This window comes from Aspergillus lentulus (assembly GCF_001445615.1).
Source record: "Aspergillus lentulus DNA, contig: Alt13, strain: IFM 54703, whole genome shotgun sequence".
In the NCBI taxonomy this organism is placed as follows: Eukaryota; Fungi; Ascomycota; class Eurotiomycetes; order Eurotiales; family Aspergillaceae; genus Aspergillus; species Aspergillus lentulus.
Genome location: NW_028322114.1, coordinates 192,010 through 214,067, shown reverse-complemented (window position 1 = coordinate 214,067; position 22,058 = coordinate 192,010). Strand labels below are relative to the sequence as shown.

General features: G+C 42.1%; 4 protein-coding genes across 4 annotated transcripts; 2 read left to right on the top strand and 2 right to left on the bottom strand.

Moving 5' to 3' along the window:
* Window positions 1–288: 288 nt before the first annotated feature.
* On the top strand, window positions 289–2,142 carry ALT_7346 (putative transporter C757.13; the record flags this gene model as incomplete). The annotated part of the gene is made up of 7 exons (XM_033560534.2): window positions 289–757; window positions 801–961; window positions 1,007–1,245; window positions 1,297–1,558; window positions 1,603–1,722; window positions 1,769–1,869; window positions 1,914–2,142. 7 exons carry the CDS (start codon window positions 289–291, stop codon window positions 2,140–2,142), a joined length of 1,581 nt encoding a protein of 526 aa, XP_033416425.2.
* A 448-nt stretch (window positions 2,143–2,590) lies between these two features.
* Window positions 2,591–4,270, bottom strand: ALT_7345 (uncharacterized protein; the record flags this gene model as incomplete). The annotated part of the gene is made up of 2 exons (XM_033560535.2): window positions 2,591–3,885; window positions 3,943–4,270. The coding sequence occupies 2 exons, from the start codon at window positions 4,268–4,270 to the stop codon at window positions 2,591–2,593; spliced, it is 1,623 nt and encodes a 540-aa protein (XP_033416426.2).
* A 295-nt stretch (window positions 4,271–4,565) lies between these two features.
* On the top strand, window positions 4,566–9,713 carry ALT_7344 (uncharacterized protein; the record flags this gene model as incomplete). Its single annotated transcript, XM_089600241.1, has 8 exons — window positions 4,566–4,885; window positions 4,931–4,998; window positions 5,062–5,610; window positions 7,532–7,709; window positions 7,754–8,290; window positions 8,337–8,753; window positions 8,800–9,278; window positions 9,325–9,713. The coding sequence occupies 8 exons, from the start codon at window positions 4,566–4,568 to the stop codon at window positions 9,711–9,713; spliced, it is 2,937 nt and encodes a 978-aa protein (XP_089455426.1).
* A 1,664-nt stretch (window positions 9,714–11,377) lies between these two features.
* On the bottom strand, window positions 11,378–11,872 carry ALT_7343 (nucleoside deaminase; the record flags this gene model as incomplete). Its single annotated transcript, XM_033560537.2, has 1 exon — window positions 11,378–11,872. One exon carries the CDS (start codon window positions 11,870–11,872, stop codon window positions 11,378–11,380), a length of 495 nt encoding a protein of 164 aa, XP_033416428.2.
* Between the last annotated feature and the right edge of the window lie 10,186 nt (window positions 11,873–22,058).

Sequence of the window (22,058 nt, the reverse complement as noted above, 5' to 3'; positions counted from 1 at the left end):
TGCTCTGATCAGTTCGTATGAAGGAGCAAAAGAAGAGGAAAGAATATGTATATACTCTCGGGATGAGATACCCCGAGATCTACACCCCGCACCACATAACCAACGGACAACGTTCAGGCTGAATGGATTTTCCATGAATCAGAACCCACTAAAACTGCGGGGGATTTCACTGTCTGGGGTAAATGTAGATCGCCAAGAAGTATACAGACAGGCATGGCTCTTGGCACCGCCAATATAAGGCGGAACGAATACTGAAGGAATGCGACATAAGCAACGCAAGAACAACAAATGGCGCAGGACGACCATATCACCCCGATTCAGCCGACTCGCAATGATCCCATCAAGGAGAAAGCGGCCCAGTTCTTGGCCACCGTAAACGAAGACCGTACCTTCACAGTCGAGGAGGAAAAGGCCGTGTTGAGACGGATCGACCGGCGCGTCCTCCCTTTGCTGTTAGGAGCATACTTCTTCCAGCAGCTCGACAAATCGTCCCTCTCGTACGTTTCCATCTTTGGCATCGTGGAGGATGCAAACCTCCATGGCAAGCAGTATTCATGGCTGGGGTCAATTTTATATCTGGCGCAGCTAGTCATGCAGCCTATTGCCGCGTTGCTACTGGTCAAATTGCCCACGGGGAAGCTGATCGGATCGGCGGTGTTTCTCTGGGGAAGCTCCCTTGCTATCATGGCCGCTTGCACGAACTTTCCCAGTCTGCTAGGGTTACGATTTACTCTCGGCGCATTTGAAGCCATGATCGGTATGTCGTTCGCCCAATTCTGATGCCATGTTAACGCGTTTAGCCCCTTCCTGCGTGGCCGTCACGCAAATGTGGTGGAGACGAGGCGAACAGACACTCCGGACAGCCTTCTGGAACGGAATGAACGGCGTGACCTTTATCATCGGCAGCTTGTTCACCTACGGACTGGGCCATATCCACAGCGACAGTCTATTCTCATACCAGGTACCGCCCTTCCTCCCTAGTCGAGCGACCGAGGCTAATGAGTAGATCATCTTCATGTTCTGCGGTCTCCTGACGGTCGCCTACTCCTTCCTCATTTTCATCTTTATGCCCGACTCTCCCATGGAAGCGAAGTGTCTCAGCGACCGTGAAAAAGTGATTGCCGTCGAGCGGCTCCGCGCCAACCAGATGGGGATCATTTCGCGGGAATGGCGATGGGATCACGTCTGGGAGACATTCTACGATCTCAAAACGTGGTGCTGGTTTTTTCTCGTCGTGTCGATATCGTACGTCGTCCCTGCCAGGGTGGACTCGCCCCTTGTGCTAACCTTATGCAGAATCCCAAGCGGGGGCATCAGTACATTCGGCAACCTCATCATGAAATCCTTTGGGTATAACAGCTTCGAAACCATTCTCTTCAATATTCCATTTGGCGTTATTCAGATCATTGCCATCATCGGCGGGGGCTGGCTAGCCACTCGATTCCAGCGCAAGGGTCTGGTCATCGTGGGATTTGCGCTCATCGCTGCCGTTGGAACCTTGCTCATGATTGTTGTCCCGAGGGAGCAGAAGGGGGTGCTCTTGTTCGGATACTACCTGGTTGGTTATCCTCCGATAATCAAGAGGCGGAGCTGACGTGATAGGTATCGTGCCTGGCGGCCATCACGCCGTTGATATATGCGTGGGAGGCACAGAATACCGCAGGCGATACGAAGAGAAAATGCACGTCGGCAGTGGTCTTGGTGGGAATGTGTGCAGGAAATGTACGAGTACTCCTGATCAGTGTGCGGAGGATGCTAACCTGCATAGGTCATTGGCCCCCAGCTATATTCCACATCACAGGCGCCACTCTATCGTCCCGGGTTGATTTCGAATCTGATAATGTTTGTTATCGTAGCAGGGTTTTCTATGTAAGTGTCTATTCCTCCGTCAGGAACTGCGGCTGACCGGACAGAATGACAAACCTCTACCTGGTGTACCTGAACAGGAAACAGGCGAAGAGAAGACGTGAACTCGGCAAGTCCGCTCACATTGTGGACGAGTCGATGCTCAGCAAGAAGCATCTGGAGGGTAAGGCATTGGAACTTGAGGAGGTCGCTCCTGCACCACCGGCTCCGACCGAGGACAAAGGCTTCTCTGACACCACGGATCTGAAGAATGAGGATTTCATCTATGTGTATTAGGCTTGTAGCCGACTAGTGACTGCTCCCCGGAGAGATCGGATTCTCACACTATTGACGCTATGTTCCTAATTGGGCTTAGTCTCCGCCCCTAATGCCAAGCCTTCACCGGAGTTACCTGTTTTGGGCTTAGTCCCCTCACAGTAGAGAAGCGCATTAAATAGGAGCAGGAAGATAAATAGACCCTGTTCTCGAGGGTAAGATAGCCATTTCCATTTCAAAAATCTTAATGTAATAATGGCTTGTCCATAGGGACAGATCCTCATCGATATCATGTTAGTCCAACATGTGGAAGAACGGCGCATCGCTAGAATGCCTTGAATATATATTCGTGCCACGTACGACCAGTCATAGAGCAGAAGTATATTATTAGTATACTCAAAGCACAAACAATCTACTTATTTACCTAAGAAATAAACAATATCGATAGAAACACATCAAAGTCAACTTTTCACAAACCCCAAACGTGGAAGCCCGCGACCCCAAACACGAGAGCCAAAATACTCCAGTGAGATGGCACCGTCCGGAGACTTGCTGCGCCTGTAACAAGTAATACAGATGCAGATGGGCTTGATCCGGAACGTGTACCTGTAGGTCCGTGAGGCGTGAGACTAGACGCGCTCTCACCAGGGTTGTTGCTAGGAGAAGAGCTTTGAGTCATTTTCGAAGATGGACCTGTCACTGACCCAGATGATGAACTGGAGACAGGATCCGTAGTAGCCTCACTCGCGGTGGTGGCCCCAGATTCTGTGGTCGGGTCTGACGCAGTTACCTGCTGAGATGGCGAGGAAGTTGCTCTCTGTTCAGTAGAGCTTGTAGATGCCGCTATGCTCGATTTATCGCTACTCTTGGTGGCCTTGCTTGTAGTATCTGGAGTAGTCGATGCTGTTGATGGATCAGTCTGTGACGTACTACCGCCTTTCTGCGTGGATGTCGTTCCTGTCGCTGTAGATGTCTGAGTACTAGTAGTCGAACTGACTGTATCCGCAGCTGCAGTGGTAGCCGACGACTGCTCCAATCCCTCGCAAAAGTTTAAAAACTGCTGGAAATTTGGCAGTACCTTTTGCTCAAAGCTGGCCGATGTAGCTGTCTTGTGAGTATTACAGCACTTCTCGCATTGGCCCAGGGAGACGTTGAAAGCTGACCCAGCGTTACAGATCTCCGGTGCCTTGCCGGTCGACTCAACCTCCAATGCTGCGTCGTTGCATTCGTCATAGCAGGCGCCGGGTACGGTGAATACTCCGATCGACGCCCGGGAGAGTAGCTTGCTCCACGATCGACGAGAGGACCGGATGTAGTAGTGGTCATCGCCTGGTCTGAGGTCCGGGATCCGGAAGATGGAGTAGTTCAGACCAAAGATCTCAGGGTCGAGGTTGAAGTAGTCCTTTGAGACGTAGTAGGTTGAGCGGATCTCGTTGGATTCTACCGGCGTGCCCCAGTACTGGTCGTGGATGAAGGGCGGGCTCTTGATGCACTCGTCTGGACTGCAGACATATGACTCCGCTGGCAGACCGGCTTCGATGTTGCAGCCTGCATCGGCGCCGGTGTGTTTGGGTTTGCAGAGGTAGCCTGGTGGACAACCCCAGGTGTAGTTCCTCGGGAGGGGAGCGACCGGAGTGTAAGTGGGATTGATCCTGAGTGTTGGACAGATGGAGAGCGTTGTGGTGGTTCCGGGAACTGTCACAGTGTTGCCGGCCTGAGTTGTAGATCCAGCTGGATTCGTGATGGTTATAGTTTTACCAGAGCCTACTCTGTTAGTGAGCTATTCGGTAAATATAACACGGCTTGGAAAAAGAGACTAACCAGACAATGTTACTGTGTCGAAAATGGTAGTACTATGGACGACGGTCACCGACACAGTCTCAACTGACCGCGATCCAGGGAGAGTCGTCGTCTGTACGGTTGTGGACCCTGGCAGCGTGGTAATGGTTCCAGATACTGTTATGGTACTTGCTGGCTTAGTGAAGGTAGTGACGATGGTTGCTCCGGGCATAGTTGTTGGAACGGTCTGTTTAGCTGTCGTGGTGATGCCGGGAAGTGTAGTGGTTTGGACAATAGTAGATCCTGGCAATGTGCTAACAGATCCGGATATCGTAATTATCTGTCCGGGCTCAGTGATGGTGGCAACCATAGTAGATCCAGGGAGAGTAGTTGGAACTGTCTCTATGATCGTGACTATAGAACCAGGAAGAGTGACCACCTCAGAGACTGTCAACGTTGTCCCGGACTCAGTAATTGTTCTCATATTCGTCACTGTTCTTCCGGGAACCGTAAGAGTCACAGTTTCTGAGTTGATTATAGTCGTTCCAGGCAGGGCAATGGTCCTTGAATCCACCACGGTTGTCCCAGGCAAGGCGACAGTCTCGGTGGCCGTCGTCGTTAGAACCTGGCTAATGGTCTGGGTAGAACCCTCCGTTACAGTGCTTATGTCTGTCACTGTCACCACTGGGTTCGTGAGTATCGACGTTGAGATCTCAGTCAATGTGGTTGTGTTAGTAACTGTCGACCCTGGATTAGTGACTGTGACCCCAGAAATAGTGACTGTTTGGGTGGTCCTCTCAGTCGACGTTGTTATGTCCGTTACTGTCGAACCGGGGACTGTTATAGTAGACCCAGGAACCGTTACCGATGTAGTTGAAACTTCCGTAAATGTAGCCGTGTCGGTCACTGTCGTCGCTGGCAAAGTGACTGTCTGGGTCGAGGTCATGGTCGTTCCACCCCCAGGGGTAATGGTTACCGTGGTGGTGTGAGTCATTCCATCGCCTGGAGTTGCTGTGTACGTAGTCCCTAGTTGCGTAGTGGTGGCTGTGACTGTGACTGTTGAGATCGAACTCTCTGTGGCTGTCACTGTGGTACCTGGTAGGCTAATCGTTGTAGTGACAGTATCTGTTCCCGTAGTTCCCGTAATAGTGGCCGTACTAGTGAGGGTGACCGTCTCTGTGGTCCCTGGAAAGCTGACAGTTGTGGTGACAGTGTCAGTCTCCGTGGGGCCTGGAGCAGTGGTTGTCACAGTCACTGTGACAGTAGACACTGGTGCTGTTGTCGGCGTGGTGACAGGATTGCTGGTCGTTGTGGATGTTGTTGGAGTGGTTTCAGGAGGCAACGTTGTGGGCGTATTGGTAGTAGTGGTGGACGTAGTTGATGTACTTGTGCATACAGGACAGGTTGTGATTGTTGATGTCGAAGTAACTGTGATCGTAGCAGGGGCTCTTGCGATTATAGCCGGAGACTCTGGAGGATTTGCCCTCTTCCTCAAACTATATCCCGGCTGTGTTGTGATAGTCGAAGTACTTGTCTCGGCGTCTAAGATCGGTGATGATCCTGGAATCGTCCAGTATGCCGAAGAACTCGTTGGCAATGACACTGTTGGGGCATCTGATGGCAATTCAGCAGGCGATGCTGAGGGCTCAGGAACTGCTGAGTATGCTACAGCACTCGGTAGGCTGGTTGCTGCCTACTGCATCTTAGAAGGTATATCGAACAATAGACGTTCAACTGACCTCCCAAGGTTCAGAAACAGTGATAGTCTCCAGAACTGTCTCCGTTACTGTCACATCTTCTGCTGAAGCAGTACTGAATACTGGATGGGAATAGACCGCTATCAGGGCTAGCAGAGTTGCGCGCGAAAGCTTCATAATGTTCACTGCCCTAGTCTGTCGCGATGCGATAGCAAAAAGTTGTTCTCAAAGGCAATTAGAAACGCAGAAAGTGAGAAGAGCTTTTTAGAAATATTATGCCGAACCCTTCGGCATTAATTGCCAATACTTTCTGCGATCAATAACAAATCAAGTGTTGCTGTCCGTGCTTTGCAGCGAGATGTTATGGTGGCTGACCGACTGACAAAGAAACAAATTCAGATCCCAGTTTGTTGTCATCCTCTGTGCCTTAGCTGATCGTCTGAACAAAGAAACCTCCAGTCCACATGGCAACTAATATAGGCATTTCTGAGCCAACAACTCATCTACGTTACGATTATACACATTGAAAAGCCTACTACCTGCCGTTACTGGTGACCAGAGCAGGCTGAGGATGGATATTCGACGCTTAGGCCTCGACATTTCTGCCTCATCTCTGGTTATGATATGGTTCGCGGCCGTTTAGCCCAAGATGAACATCGCGACGCCACGTCGAGTACAGAGTACAGTAGCAGGGAAGGCTAATGGATGTGGCTACATGAACTCACCACCAGTCTAGTCCTCCAGATGATAACGAACAATTATTGTTGGATTATCAGCGAAGGATTCACGGAATAAGAACAGATCAATACCGAAACCCATGTTCTTTCGTTTCTCAGCAACAATTCTGGCCAGGGCGAATCTCCTGGTGATTCTCATCTAACGATCTATGCCAACCTGCTGCTTACCTCTTCCTGTTTTTGGACTATGACATACAATGTCAGGATTACTGACTGCACATGGCTTGATGAAGATGTCCTGTCTTCCTTCTTTGTTCCACCTCCAGTGCCGAACATGGTCACGGGGCGCTGTCGAGGAAAAAGAAAATAAGGACTAACTGAAACGGGGAGACAAGCAACGAATAGGGATCTGGTTGTTGCACAATCAATGCTTTGAGTTTGATGGCTTTCTCGCAAATCTCGTTCCTATAGCAAATACGTCCACTCGAAGCGTTGCTGTCTCCATCGAAGACACAGACTTTAACATCTTCAACTTACTCATGCATGACCCGCATTGTATGTGAAAAACCGTGGGTTCGCATCTTTTTCCTACCAACTGCAGTTTTATTTTCAAGGCTCATGAGAGCAATGCTAGCGTGGCTGCTGACGGCCTGTCTGACTTCGTTCTCTGACGATCTTTCCGGTTTCTGGTTGCCCTGGTGGATCAGGCTTTCTTTGTTCGTGTTTCTGAGCATGCTTATTTGGGCCAAGGTCAGTGTTTACTATTTGCGAGTGCTGTTAGCTGCGTCCTTCTTTATTCGACGTACTGTGGTCAGCCTCGTAGGGTAATGTGATTTATGAAAAACAACCACAGCAAGAAAAGGACTGAGCTGTTCGTTCTGATTCTGTCGTAACCATCCCTGCTAAGAGAATGCGGTTCGATTGGCAAAGGTTAGCTAGCATATTTGCCCTTTTGGTTGGCTGTTCGTCAGCGCAAGGCTGGAATGTCAATGTGTCGATATGTAACTGGGATCAAGTTCGAGGTACATTCTATCTAATGTGTTCAGTGCTCACAATGCTCATAAGTCTCAGTTAATACGATTCGTGATATCGTCTACCTTGATGGAGGATCATTATGGTGGAAGCGGTATGTCTCCTTTCCATTGCGCCGAATGGTACTAACAACGCTGGGTAGAGACTTGGCTGATGGCACATCTAATTTGGCAAATGATGGCAAGTGTCATCACGCTCATGGATGATCATGGCTAACCTGCGCAGGGAACGATGAAGGGCTGCTCTACACCCTCAATCTCACCACATCCTTCGATATTACCACCTCAAACCTGACTGCCTTGTTCGGCAACATGTCGAAAGCAGGAGGAATCGCAAACAACATCGCCCCAACCTACCGCGATGGAGCCATGTTCGCTAATGACAACGAGCTCTATCTCTACGGGTAATTTGGCCCTCTTTCATCGATTCTCCTCTGACCATACATAGTGGCCTCCTCCGCCTCACAGACAGTCAAGACCCCCCAGCCGGCAACACCGTTCTCGGCTACGAACGATACCAGTATGGCCCAGACCGAGGATCCTGGCAACCAGGCTTCATCATCGACAACCTTAACAGCGGCGTAACTAGATATATGACGAATGGCGCCGGAGTCTCTGCACCGAGCGAAAACCTAGGGTTCTATTTCAGCGGTATGCGTGGCAAGGACTGGGGGCCTATCTATGCTGACGATGAATCGGCGAATATCACATCCGACCGTATGATAAAGGTGGATATGTCCGGTATGCGCGACAACAAGTGGTCCAATCTGTCGTTGCCGGCGTATGTCCCTGCGCGTGCCAATGCTGAGCTCGTTTGGATTCCTGTCGCTGAGGCCGGGGTCTTGGTGGCGATTGGAGGAGTGATTAATCCAGCCACGATCTTTTCGTCGGATGGATTGACGAGTGCCCAGCAGAATGCCAGTAAGAGGACAAGTCCCGGGTTTATGGAGACAGTGTCTGTCTACGATGTCAGCGGCGATAGATGGTGGGTTCTTCGATCGGTCAAACAGTCGAATACTCATTGAGATTAGGTATTTGCAAAACACGACCGGGGACATTCCTCCTCAGTTGACGCAGTTTTGCTCGGTTTACGCGAGTGCAGCGGACGGATCTTCACACAATATCTATGTCTACGGCGGCTACGACGGGCTGAACACGGAGAACACACCGTCCGACGATGTCTATGTCTTATCCTTGCCCTCCTTCAGCTGGATCAAGCTTTACAGTGGAAACAGCACCCATGGCCGGAGTGGTCACCGCTGTGTCAAACCATATCCGGACCAAATGCTTGTTCTCGGAGGAGTGCATCTTGACCCTACGCATTGCCTTGATGGTGGAGTGATCCAAGTGTTCAACCTGAATACCGGCAGGTTTCAAAACACCTACAGCCCGACAGTCTGGGGCGAATACAAAGTTCCAGATTTGGTCACTGCTGTCATTGGAGGAGGGTACGTATGCCACCACCTTTGGCACCGACTTGCTAACGAGCTACAGCTCCAAAGGCGGGGCCACAAAAGTATCACCCACCTCCTGGACCAATTCTTTACTGGCAGATGTGTTAAAAACCAAGTACACCAAGACTATTAGCACGTGGTATCCGTACAACAGCACTACCAGCAGCTCACCCACCATTGCGCCCGTCCCAGACAAAGGCTCCAGCTTCCCCAGATGGGCCGGCGCTATCATCGGCGTCATTCTAGGGCTCCTTCTCGTCGCAGGAGCAGTTATATTCTGGTGTCTTCGTCGCCGTCGCAAGGTCCACGAATCACAATCCACAAGCGAGCAGTCCGCTCGATCCTGGATTCTGCGGTGGATGCACAGCGGCGGGTCGACTACTGGCGCGCCGAAGTCAGGCGACACGACTGCATCGACAGGGTATAGTGCATTTGCGAATGAATCAAACATTACTCCGGCAACAGCGGTATCACCGTGGAGCGTTGAGGCAGGCGGTGATCCCGTTTACGAGATGCTAGGTCGGTTCTTCAATCCTTTTCCTTCAATCTGCTGATCATTTTAAAGGACATACAACCACACTCCCCGTGGAACTTCCCACACCGTACAACAACCATTCCCTCCCCAGTCCGGTTTCGACCTCAGGCGTCTCTGGAACGGACTATGTATCCCCAGTCACGGTTAGCACACCCAGTACAGAGGGTGAACCGAGCCCGGTTAGACCGTCGCATCATCGCCATATATCTAGTTTGTCTACTGTGCCGACTATAGCGAATGTGATGCATGAGGAGGGTGACCACCGCCAGACATATAGGTCGGATATATCGGAAGGCAGTGTGGAGTTGGACTGTCCCAGAGGTGTGGAGTTGAGTGGGAGCACTCCGCAGGAAGGGAGATTGGAGACACCAAGAGAGGTCGATGAGATTGATGGCTTGGGGATAAAGGAACTACCGTAGATGTAGTTAAATGGATAGGAAGGGTGTCAATTGGGATCTGGGCATATAGTGTTAGCTGCAAAACGTGCCTCATTTTCTGAAATCTCGGACCAATTAGTCATTATTCACGAACTTGGTATACGTTATAGCCCAGCCCCTTTTAGTCCTGCGCAGCTCCTGCAGATCGAGCGTGAGGCACTGGTCTTTGGTAACATCATCCACATCATGACCTGACACATAGCATTCAAAATTCGGATTTCGCGCACGCCAATAGTTTCGTTTGGAGCTATGGAGGGATGAGCCAAACAGTTCGGTATCTGAAGGCTCGCTTATGCCTGGATCGCAACCCTGCATAGGATCCAATTCTTTCAGTTCAGCTGAACTACATTCAGGCATTCATACATCAGAGATCGATATCTGGCTCATTATTCCCTGCTCTGCTTACGCCAAGGCTGGTAGATGTGCTGTTTGCTCTCGTCTTAGGGCATGATGTGTAGGGAAAGAAGAGGATTGTAGGACCTAGTGTCCTCGTAGCAAATTTCAATCTGTTAACCACGCAATAATAATACTCTAAGAAGATCTCATCCCTGCGGAAATGTGATGTCCCATCTCATTGGTAAACAAAGTTGACGATTCTGCAGCCTTCAAGGCTATGACGTGACCCCTTAGCGAAATCCAATCAAGTCCCGTAGGCTTGCGGAAACCAGGCAGGGATGCATGTTGGCAATAGTTTGTAACTTAGCGATGCTCATCGAACCCCGCCTAGGTAGCTTCAGCGGCGGGGTTCGCATAAGATGGAGGAGGAAAATGCACTTCTATTACTATTTCAAGTATGGTAGGTCTGCTATGTGTGTGCTGGTGCAGCTGAGCATCTGTCGATGGTGCTTTCTTTGTTGCAATTAAGTGAATAGTCCGGTCTACTGAGATCTCTAGGGCACTGAAGGAACGGTCCATTGCGTTGGCATTATTGCCAAATCAACAAGGGATCGTGTAAAACACTAACAGCAGGGGGTTTATACTATATATCCAAGTACAGCCCAAGCATCCCAGGTTCCTGCGAGAAGCCGACTGTCGCGACTAAATCCGAACAGCTTTCTAGTATGGAGACTACCGAGATACCTCCCAACGACCCTCACGGCCGTCGATGTCTTCTGAATCTGGAGAAATGGGAGATTCAGCTTTATGCCAGAATTCCGCGCGAAATACTAGACAGTGAAGGCTATGGCGTGGTGTCTTATTCCACAACAACAAATATCTATACCCTTTTATACCAATGGAGAGCAAACTACCTCTCAGACAGAAAGCAGATTTCTCTCATTGCCTACAGTTGCCTGTTTGCATTTATTTTTGACAGTAAGGTGCACTTTGGCCGTTCACGTAATAGTTCTCTCCAGCTGAAGACAAGGAAGGCGAAGACCGAACGCGGTAGGACGAAAGGCAGACAGAGAATTGACCACCTCTCTCGAGATCGCTTCATTAGACCCCTTGGACTAATTGAGAGCAACAGAATTCAACATTAGATGATCAGGTCAGGTGATGTTAAGAGTTAATTTGAGTAGGATCGATGCGACGGGCAGAAGGACAGTGGGTATCTTCTTAACAATCTGCTGAGCATCGCAACCATGTCCGAAATAGCACGCTCAGTAGACACCTAAGCTCCTCAGTTCGGGTGCGTGGTTATGAACTTATGGCTCAGCTGTAGATTGAGCTTGTTTCAGTCGATGTAGCTCATAGATCTCCTCATCCAGACCTGGAGCGGGGCCGTCAACGATCAGACCCGGCGCAATCTGATTGATAGGGAGCGGAGCGACTGGTCCAGCTTTCACACCTAACTGTGTCTTCCACTGTACAAGCTGAGCAGACGAACTAGCATAGACGATCCGCCCCAAACCTGCATACGCGTGGGCAGTTGCACACATTGGACAGTGCTCGCCAGAAGTGTAGACAGTGGCAGCGGCGCGGTCGGCGGGTGTCATGTGCTTTCGGGCCCAAACAGCCAACGTGAGTTCCGGGTGCAGGGTGATGTCTGCTTCAGTCGTGTCTCGGTTGCGATCCTCTTTGAGGATCTTGCCCGTGGCATCCACAAGCACTGACCCAAACGGGTCATCGCCGGCATCAAGCGCTTCGCGGGCTAGCTCCACAGACCGACGCAAGTAGCCAATATCCGTGCTAGTCAGCATTTTGCTCTACTATTAAGGCAGTTGAGAATATTGAACACTTAGAAGGGTGTCAATGGGCGGTTTGGATGAAGAGCACTTCCTGGGGGGGTGAGCTCAACCGTAAGAATTGATTGTTTGCGATAGAAGTTGGACGCTCAGTTCTTGAGAGATTGAGAGTTGGGAAGCGGAAGCAGAAGGGGGGAAATACGATTGTATCACTCTGACTCATAGTAGCTAGGGGCTCGGCAATGCTGCTATAAGCGAGCAGACAAGAACGCTACAATTGTAAGTTTTGGCGTGACTCTACTTTAGGGCCAAGGAACTAGAACCAACCAACCATACAGGATCGCAACCAATCAGAAGATAACTTCATAAAAGTGCGTAGCAAAAGGATGCAGGCAATAAAAGAGAAGGAGTAGGGAATAAGAATAGCCCATGGAGCAGCAGTGTCAGACATGGGCAGAGTAGGAGAGGAAAGGGCCAGTGAATGAGTGCAAAAAGCACCAGCGCTAAGCCTAAGGCAGCAAAATCGTAAACCGTAATCAGAAGAGAGCGTGGAGAGAAGTGACATTGAATGAGAGAAAGGGTGGAAAAATCACAGCGAATAAAGCAGCAGAATTTGGCAAACAGCAACATCAATGATAAATTTTCCTAGGAGTCAAGGCTAATCCCTGGGCACGAATCCTCTCACTAGGTTCATTTCAGGGCACCACGCGCTGTCACAAGCTGATACCTTAAAACAACCAGAAATGGAATAGTGCCATTATTATGATAGTTATAGTTAGGGGATGGAAGAGAGGGCGACTATTCTGCAGTACACTGACCCAGCTAAACAAAGTAGGGAGGGGTGACTGGTGACTACAGGTCAACCGACCTTTACTAAGGAGTTCGGCTAACAAATATGGGTCAGCCGACCTTATAAAAATTACAACACTCTGTAATATTCTTTGACCTTTTACCTATCTTTTTAACTAGTTCTAAACTAGTTTGAGATTTTATCTAACTTATCTTTAAATATTCCTCTTAACTAGTTAGATAGATAATTAAAAGAATAAAGATACCAATATATAAGATCCTTAACTCCATTTAACAATGAAACAGTTAGCCAGCGGCCAAAAACGGCGACACTTGATGCCATTTTGTGAGTCCAGCTAACGCTCAGCATCCTTGGCGTCATGTGCAATAACTGCATGCCCAGCAGGATTTAACACCACAGCCTAAAGCTATTTGGTTTTTCCCTTAGCTTGTTCCTGGTCCCTGAAGTTCAACTATCATGCTACTGCCTGCCTGAGGGCTAGTTCATTACTCAACTATACCTTATTTCCCTTAAGGAGGGAGCCATTTTTAGCTCCCCTCATACCCATCTTGTTTACTCTAATTTTATAAAGGCTATAATAACCATGGCGCCCTTACACTTCTCTCCTGTTACTTTTAAACTACTCACATTCACACCACCTATAAATCTATCTCTCACTGCCCTTTTCCAAACAGCTAGAGAAGCTTGACTTCTATCATTCTTAACCTTTATTATATTTAAGCAACCCTTTCCCCCGCGCCCTTTCGCCTGCCATGCAGTACTTACCTTAACTGACTGGGTCTGATGATGACAGTGGCATGAGTAGTAATATCCTGGATAGATGTCTTCTCAGATAGTACTGCGGATGATATCTCAGAGAGTGCAACTGAGCTAGACAGCAGTAGTGATGGTTCTGATGATTCTAATAATGATTTGATCTTAGATGATAATAAGGAAGGACAGGAGCTTTCTGTATTATACTACCTTCAAGAGGCTGAATCTCTTGATGTCTTGCAGCTCTGATAAAAATATTATAGTCTGAAGACCCAGGCTAGATTAGACAATATGTGAGATTACTGGGATTAGTGCGGAGTGATTAGGTGTTTAAACCTTAATACTGATGCTAACTAATGTATCTTTCTAGGTTCTGCTATGAAGGAAAACATAATCCATTAATCCTATTAAATATTTTAGCTAGCTCTCTGATTCTGAGGAGATAATTTAATTTCTTAAGGCCTTCTTCTCCAGGCGATGCGGGTGGTGATAAAGCAAAAAGGGTTGCTGGACACCAGGAATTAAATATAAAACCTTGCTAGAGATGTTCTGGAAGTGGTGGTATCTGGTTTATAAGATGGAGGTAGGGCAGGGCCTTAGTAAAGACACCACTATTAAAATTCTGGATGTAAGTGGGCTATGTCTTAATAAGGCTGATATTTTAGCTAATTATTTGCAGATATTAGCTTTGGTTACTAAGGAGAAGAACCTTCAGTTACCTTCTTCCTGGGTGGTGACTAAAAGCAACTATATATATTAAAGATGTGGCAGAGTTTGCTTATATACTTCTGATAATAATAAAGATAATATTTTAGTGTAGGTGGCTTTAAATATAACTTATCCTTTTCTGCTAGCTGGCTGCCATCACTGGTAGCTGCCTAGGAGCACTTCTGAACCTATACTATTAGAACCTTATGCTTACTCTTATTTATAACCTAGAAGGAGGATGCCCTCTGTTATTTATTTACTTAACCCTAGAGTTTATCAAGACTTTCCTGGGTGAGAACTGAGAAGTGTAGCGGGCAGGGCCCGCTGGATGCTCGAGCCTACTAGGCACTCGCGATCTGCCTCAGGCACCAATGAACTCTTGTCCAGTGGGGACACCAGCAGTCACATGACTCTTGTAGTAATCAATATAGTAATTAATCTTGTTATATAATCCTGCCCACTATTTATATACTCCTTTTTATGTTTGGCTATCACGGCCCTAGTTAGAACCTTTTAGTAATTTCTTACCATCCAAATCTAGGTCATAGATTTATAAGGCTTCTAGCCCGTGATATTAGAAATTACTTGTTACTAGATAGCCAGATGAACTAGATGAACCAGACAAACCAGACGAACTAGATGAACCAGATGAACCAGATGAACCAGATGAACCAGATGAACCAGCTGAACCAGCCAAACCAGACGAACCAGACGAACCACAGGACCAAACAGAATAGCTAAAATAGATGATATAGATAGTATAGCCAGTATAAGCTATAATAATGTGTTATCACAGATGTTAATATTACCAGAAGGACCTAATAAAGAACATATATAGTAAAGGAATGCTGCATAGGCAGACCCTATAGCCTAAATAGCCTAATAGTTATAGGAGATTATAGATTAAATGGCTTAAATAGAAGTATAGTAGATAGCTACTACCCCCTAGCTAGATACTACCTAGATAACCCCTATAGTGCCCACTCCTGCCGCCACCCCTATAAATAAATCACTAAGAAGGCTAAAACTAATTCTACCTAACCCTAACTAATATAATAGTATTAACAAGGCTGTATATAATATCTTCTACTCTAATCTAGTAAGGAAACTAGAAGTTAACTATTTTATATTTAGTAGCTACTATAATTATATATAGTATGCCTTTACCAGGCTTAAGGGTCAAGCTACTATTATAATAAGCCCCTAGATAGACTAGTATACCTAGAACTATACTATAACTAGAGCTAATTTAGATTATATAATTAGCTAGCTTAATATTATATTCTAAGATAGGAATTATATAGAGAAAGCTATAGAAGAGCTATACTATCTATAATAAGATAGTTATTCCTTTAGTAATATGCTAGCAGACTTTAACCAGCTATTAATAGAGGTAGGAGGTTATAGTTAGACTAATAATATAAAGTAAACCTTTATTAATAGTATCCTAAATATAGAGATATAGATACAGCTCTTTAGTATAGCTAAGGAAGTAAGCTTTAAAGGCTACTACTAGCAGCTATAGATAATCACAGACTAAATTAAAGCTTTCTATATATAAGGAGTAGCCTAAGCTAAGTAATATAGGAAGAGTATATAAGCTATAAGCTATAGTTATATTACCTATATTTCTATACCTCTAATAAATCTAGTCCTAAGTATACCAGGCCCTAGTAACCCTATAGATTAGGAACTAACTACTATAACCCTAGCTTACTAATAGTAGTGTATAAAATAGGTTAATAAGACTAAGAGGTCTTATTACTATACTAAAGGGAGATACCTACACTATAAAGCTTTAGACTATATAATTAAGGGCTGCTAGTACCTAGGCACTATTCCTCTATAGAGTAGAGAAGTAAAACTACCCTAAGCCTCTTAAGCTATTAGGCCCCTGCTTAAAGATAATAAGCTAGATATATAAGCTCTAGAGCTTACTAGTAATATAAGTAAGTTAGAAAACTAGCTACTTCTATAAAAAGACTCTTATAGGGGCTAGTTAAATAGTTAATATAACTAAAAAGTTAGTACTATCTATATCCTAAGGAAGAAGATATACTTATTAATTACTAGTAGTTTTAGAAGGCTATTAGATTTAATATTCTAGAATTTATAGTATCTAGTATAATTAATAAGGAATATAATTATTAAATCCTGCCTGATATAGAATATATATCTTATATAGTTATAGCTAAATACTTTACATAGAAGCTATAACTAGAGTAGATTAAGATTAAGCCTATTAATCTAGAGAACTATACTAGTATAATAGGAAGTATTATCTTAATAATTACTTACTTCTTCCTAGATGTTAGTAGTAGCTATTAGTATATAGTCTATATATATATAGTGCTGAAGCTAGATAATAGAACTAACTTAATCTTAGAGATCCCCTGGATAAGGGACTAGGGAGTAATAATAGAAGCTAAAGGGCCTTAGCTATAGCTTATAGATAGATCTATAGTTAAAAGTATTAAGAATAAGCTAAGGCTAGTAGTAAAATAGATTAGTGCCTAGGGATTGCTATCTATAACTAATAGTAAAGAAAGAATAGGACTATATAGATCTTTACTACTAGTATTTAAGATATTAAAAAGGCCTTATAGGTTAAGGAGTATACTAACCTAGCTATAAAGTTACTAAAGCACTACTATAAGTTTCTTAATATATTTAACTAAAAGAAGGCTAATAAACTACCACTATACTGTCTAGGTATAGACTACTAAATTAAACTTATTAAGGATAATAAGGGGAAGTTAATAGAACCCCTATAGGGGCTATTATATAGTATATTATAAGGAGAACTCTTAGTACTATAAAAGATATTAATAGAACTACTAGAGAAGGGCTTTATCTATATTAGTAGTTCTATAGCTATAGCACTAGTACTATTTACCTATAAGCCTAGAGGTAGATTATAATTCTATATTAACTACTATATACTAAATATAATTATAAAGAAGGACTAATACCTACTCCCCTTAATTAATAAGACCCTAGAATATATCTTAAAGGTAAAGTAGTTTACTAAGTTAGATATAATTACTACCTTCTATAAGATTTACATTGCCCTAGGAGATGAATAGCTAACTACTTTCTATACTTATTTTAGCTTATTTAAATAGCTAGTTACCCCCTTTAATATAGTAAATATACTAAGTACCTTCTAATAATATATTAACTAGACCCTTTAGGACTTCCTAGATGAATTTACCTCTATATATATTAATAATATACTAATCTTTATAGATGGTTCTCTTACTAAGTATTAGCTATATATCTAATAGGTGCTAGAGCACCTAAAGAATGCAGGACTGCAGCTAGATATTAATAAATATAAATTTAAGATAAAGAGCACTAAATATCTTAGATTTATAATAGAAGCTAGTAAGGGTGTATAGATAGACCCTACTAAGGTAAAGATAATATTAGAATAGCAGGCCTCTATCTCTATATATAGTATGTATTCATTCCTAGGCTTTATAAACTTCTATTAATAGTTTATATAGGACTTCTTAGATATAGTATAACCCTTAATAGTATTAATACACAAGGAAGCTGTTATGGCACTGACACAGCTGCACTAGCGCAAGGCGGATGTGACAGGCAGAAACCCAAGGATCAATGATCACCAGTTAATCCCGGAGTGATCAGGGCGCGATCCGGAGGAATGCTTAATCCAGACAGGTTTCTGCAGAAAAACAGTTCAGTAGTTGACTAGCAGAGAACAGCAGAGACGGATCCCAGGGTGTGACAGAAGCCCCCTTTATATAGGGAGATAAGTAAATAAAGGTCTTTAAACTATTAAAGAAGATATTTACTATAGCCCTAATTCTTATACAGTTTAACCCTGACAGAAAGATAGTAGTTAAAATAGATATATCTAACTAGGCAACAGGAGCTACTCTATCTTAGTATAATAATAATAGGGTACTAAGGCTAGTTACTTATATCTTTAAGAAGAATACACCTGCAGAGTATAATTATAAAATCTATAATAAGGAGTTACTAGCTATTATTAATACTCTTAAAGAGTAGGAATTAGAATTAATTAGCTTACCCTAATTTAAGCTTATTATAGATTACTATAACCTTAAATACTTTAAGATAGTCTGCAGACTTAATAAATAATAGATATATTAGTTATACACCCTAAGCTAATTTAACTATAAGATACACTACTAGCCTAGGAAGCTAGCTACCTACCTAAATACCCTATTATACAGGGAGCAAGATATGCTATAGGATATAGATAATAATAGACTTAAGGTATATAATTATTATTTAATACTATTTAAGGTTATTACTAGCCAGGTGCATGTATAAGTATTCTATAACTATAAAGTAGTATCTAACCTAGACATAAGGTTACTAAGTAAATATAATAACTAATATATTAAGCCCTATTATATAGTCTCTAGTATAATATCTACTAGTAAAGTACCTTTGCCCCTAGAAGAATACTGGAAAGAAGCTGTGCTAGATAATATTAATCTATAGAAGATATACTAGGCTGTGGAGGAAGGGGCTATATAATTCCTAAAAGAGTTATATATCTAAGTATTAATTACTAAGTATTTAATAATACTAGATAACTATCTACTCTACTAAGGCTGTAAATAGGTCCCTAATTCTAAACCTTTATAGATAAAGATTATATAGGAGACCTATAACTTAGTATTAATAGGCTACCCTAGGAAGAATATACTATACTTAATAATTACCTAGAACTTCTACTAGCCAGAGCTCTCTATAGATATTTAATAATTTATGCAGAACTATAATAAGTATAGTACTAACTATATATAGTATAAATAATATCAGGGGTTGCTTAAGCTATTACTAATCCTAGATTATAAGTAATATAAGATAGCTATTAACTTTATTATAAAGCTGCCTACCTCTGATGGCTGCAGGGATATTATAGTAATTAGTAATAGACTTAGGAAGGGTATAATCCCAGTACTCTATAAGTAAATAGATTCTAAGTGTCACACCCTGGGATCCGTCTCTGCTGTTCTCTGCTAGTCAACTACTTTGGGAATGGGGGATATGGTCTTGGACTATGTCCAATACTTACCCAAGGCCTACTGATCAGATAGCCTAATGTTGCAGTGATACAATGACCTCTCCTAGGTCAAGGACAGTCCAAAGGTAACATAAGAATATTAATAGTAGAGATAGAAGCAAGGCCTATTAAGTATATATACTTAATAGTAAGAGAGTAACTAACAAATTAGACTAGTGATCTTATACTTAAGTAAATAATTAGTATTAAATATAAGGAACTAAACTAAGAGTACTAGATATAATATGAATAAGTATCCTTATATATCCAGAGTTCCTCCTTAGGTAGTTATAGTAGATAGTATAGTGGTATACTAGTAGATGGGTTTTTAACTAGTATATAATTTATATTATATACCTGTATACTATGTTATATAAGGGGCTGTATTTAGCACCTTTGGGGTAAACCTAAATTATCCTCTATAAGGTTATAGTATTACCATTCAGTAAGCAACTACTAAACTGTTTTTCTGCAGAAACCTGTCTAGATTTAGTATTCCTCTAGATCACACCCTGATCACTCTGGGATTGACTAATAATCATTAATCCTTAGGTTTCTGCCTGTTATATCTGCCTTGTACTAATATAGCTATATTAGTGCCATAATATCATCTCCCCCTCTCTTAGTATTTTGTCCTCAAAACTTGATTTAAAAGGCGGCGCTTTCCCAGGTAGGTGTGTTTTTATCTTTTTAACTATACTTACTCATCATGCCTAAGTATTATACTAATACTATTCTTAAAGGTGTTCCTAAGCTTCCCTATAACTATGACTAAGTCACCAGTCACATCCACTAGGAAGAGTATATTATTGAAAATAGTTTTATTACTTCTTTTCCCTGTGATTATTGCGCATTGTTAGGTAAGGTTTATATAATAGATCAAACTTATTAGTACTTAAAATATATATTATACACCTATTAGGGTTAGTTATATAAGAAGGACTTCTATACTAAAAAGGAGTAGGATATTTTAAAGAGAGCTAAAAAGAAGATTACCTCTAAGTTATCTATAACTAATAATAAGTTAGAGCTCCTCTACCCTAAGCTTTAATAGTTGTAAGAGTATTTAGAAAAGATTTAGAAAGAGTTAATAAAAAAATAATAGAAGGTTACTAAGTCCTTAGCTCATCATTTATAACTTTATAAGTAATAAAAGTTTCTTAAAGAATATGGTTTTAAAATATTAGAATATAATACTAAACTGTTATAGATCCTAGATAAAAAGAAGTCTTCTAAGCAGCCTAATCCTGCAGCTAAAATTAAATAGCTGGCTATAACTTCTAAGAATCCTAATTTTAATTAGATAATAATAGAGATTAATTAGATGCCCCCCTCCTTCTAGGAGAACTTTGATTTCCCTTTAAATAGTACTATTAAATAAGTTAGTAGTAGCCTATTAGGTTCTTAATAGGCTCCTATATATTTTCTAAGGTATTATAGCCTTTCCATTTCATAAGGTAGTATAATTTTTTACTAACTTACTTATAATTTAGGATTTCCTTAACTTTATACTCTTGTTTAGTATTATTATTAATTTCTATATTTTTAGTGATTTTTGCATTCTTTAGTGCTAGTTCTAATAATAAGATATAGAATACTAGATAAATTTTTAACATGCTTTTTAGTAGTTATAGTTTATAGTTAACTAGTCCTAATTTTTCTTCAATAATAAATAGTCTAATTTTCTAGTGGTCTAGTTTCTAATTTGGTTATTTTATTTTAATATTTTAATAGAGTAGGTAAACTTTCTTCCCTCTTTTTAGTTCTAGAGCACTCCTGTGCTTCTTATTATAGTAAATTACTATTTTAAGGTTTATAAATTTAATATCCCTCAAAAGTTAAGTCCTTAAATATTTAATAGTATCTACTAAATCTATAGCTTCTTCTACTATAGGTACTTTGTTCTATGGTTTACTAATTAATATGGGGTTATATCTATAGTTAATAAAGAAAGGTATTTCCCCTATTATTAAGTAAATAGCATTATTATATATAAACTATGCTATTAGTAGATAAACTACCTAATTATCTTACTAGTAATTTATATAATGTTATAAGTATTATTTAATTATCTAATTTACTTATTCTGTTTATCTATTAGCTTATAGGTGATATATAGTTATAAGTCTTTACTTAATTCCTATTAAGTCTGTTAATAATTACTAAAATTTTAATATAAATAATTTATCCCTGTCTAATATAATATACCATGGTATTCTGTGATTAATAATTATATATCCTATAAGTAGATACACTAAGTATAATACCATTATTATTGTTATAGTTAGAATTAAATAGATGAATTTTGTAAGTCTATTAGTGACTATTATTAGGTAATTATACTCTTTTAATTCTGATAGTAGTCTAATAAAGTTAATAGTAATCCATTCCTATAGCCTTTTTAGTATTTTCAGTGACTGTATCTTACCATATAGCTAGTACCTAGCTAGCTTATCTTAGATGTAAGTCTTATATTAGTGAATGTATCCTTATACCTTCCTTCTTATATTTAGAAAGTAGTAATTCCTTGAAATAGCTTTAGCTATTTTTTTAGTTCCTATATAACTATATATAGGGTTATTATAGTGTCTAGTAATAATCTTGGTCCTTATATATTTAGATATATAGATGAGTCCTTATAGATAGATTAACCCTTGCTTATTAGTGGTTATATGTTTATTTTCTGCTGAATTTTTAAGCATTTCCTATATAATTTTATCTTTTTTTATTACTTTAATAATTTTCTAAATAAGTAGGTCCTCTTACAGCTTAATAGTTACTGTAAGAGTATGGTAATTATATATTAGTGACCTATCTTCCTACTACCTTAATATTACTAGCTTGATGGTTTTTCCTTAGAG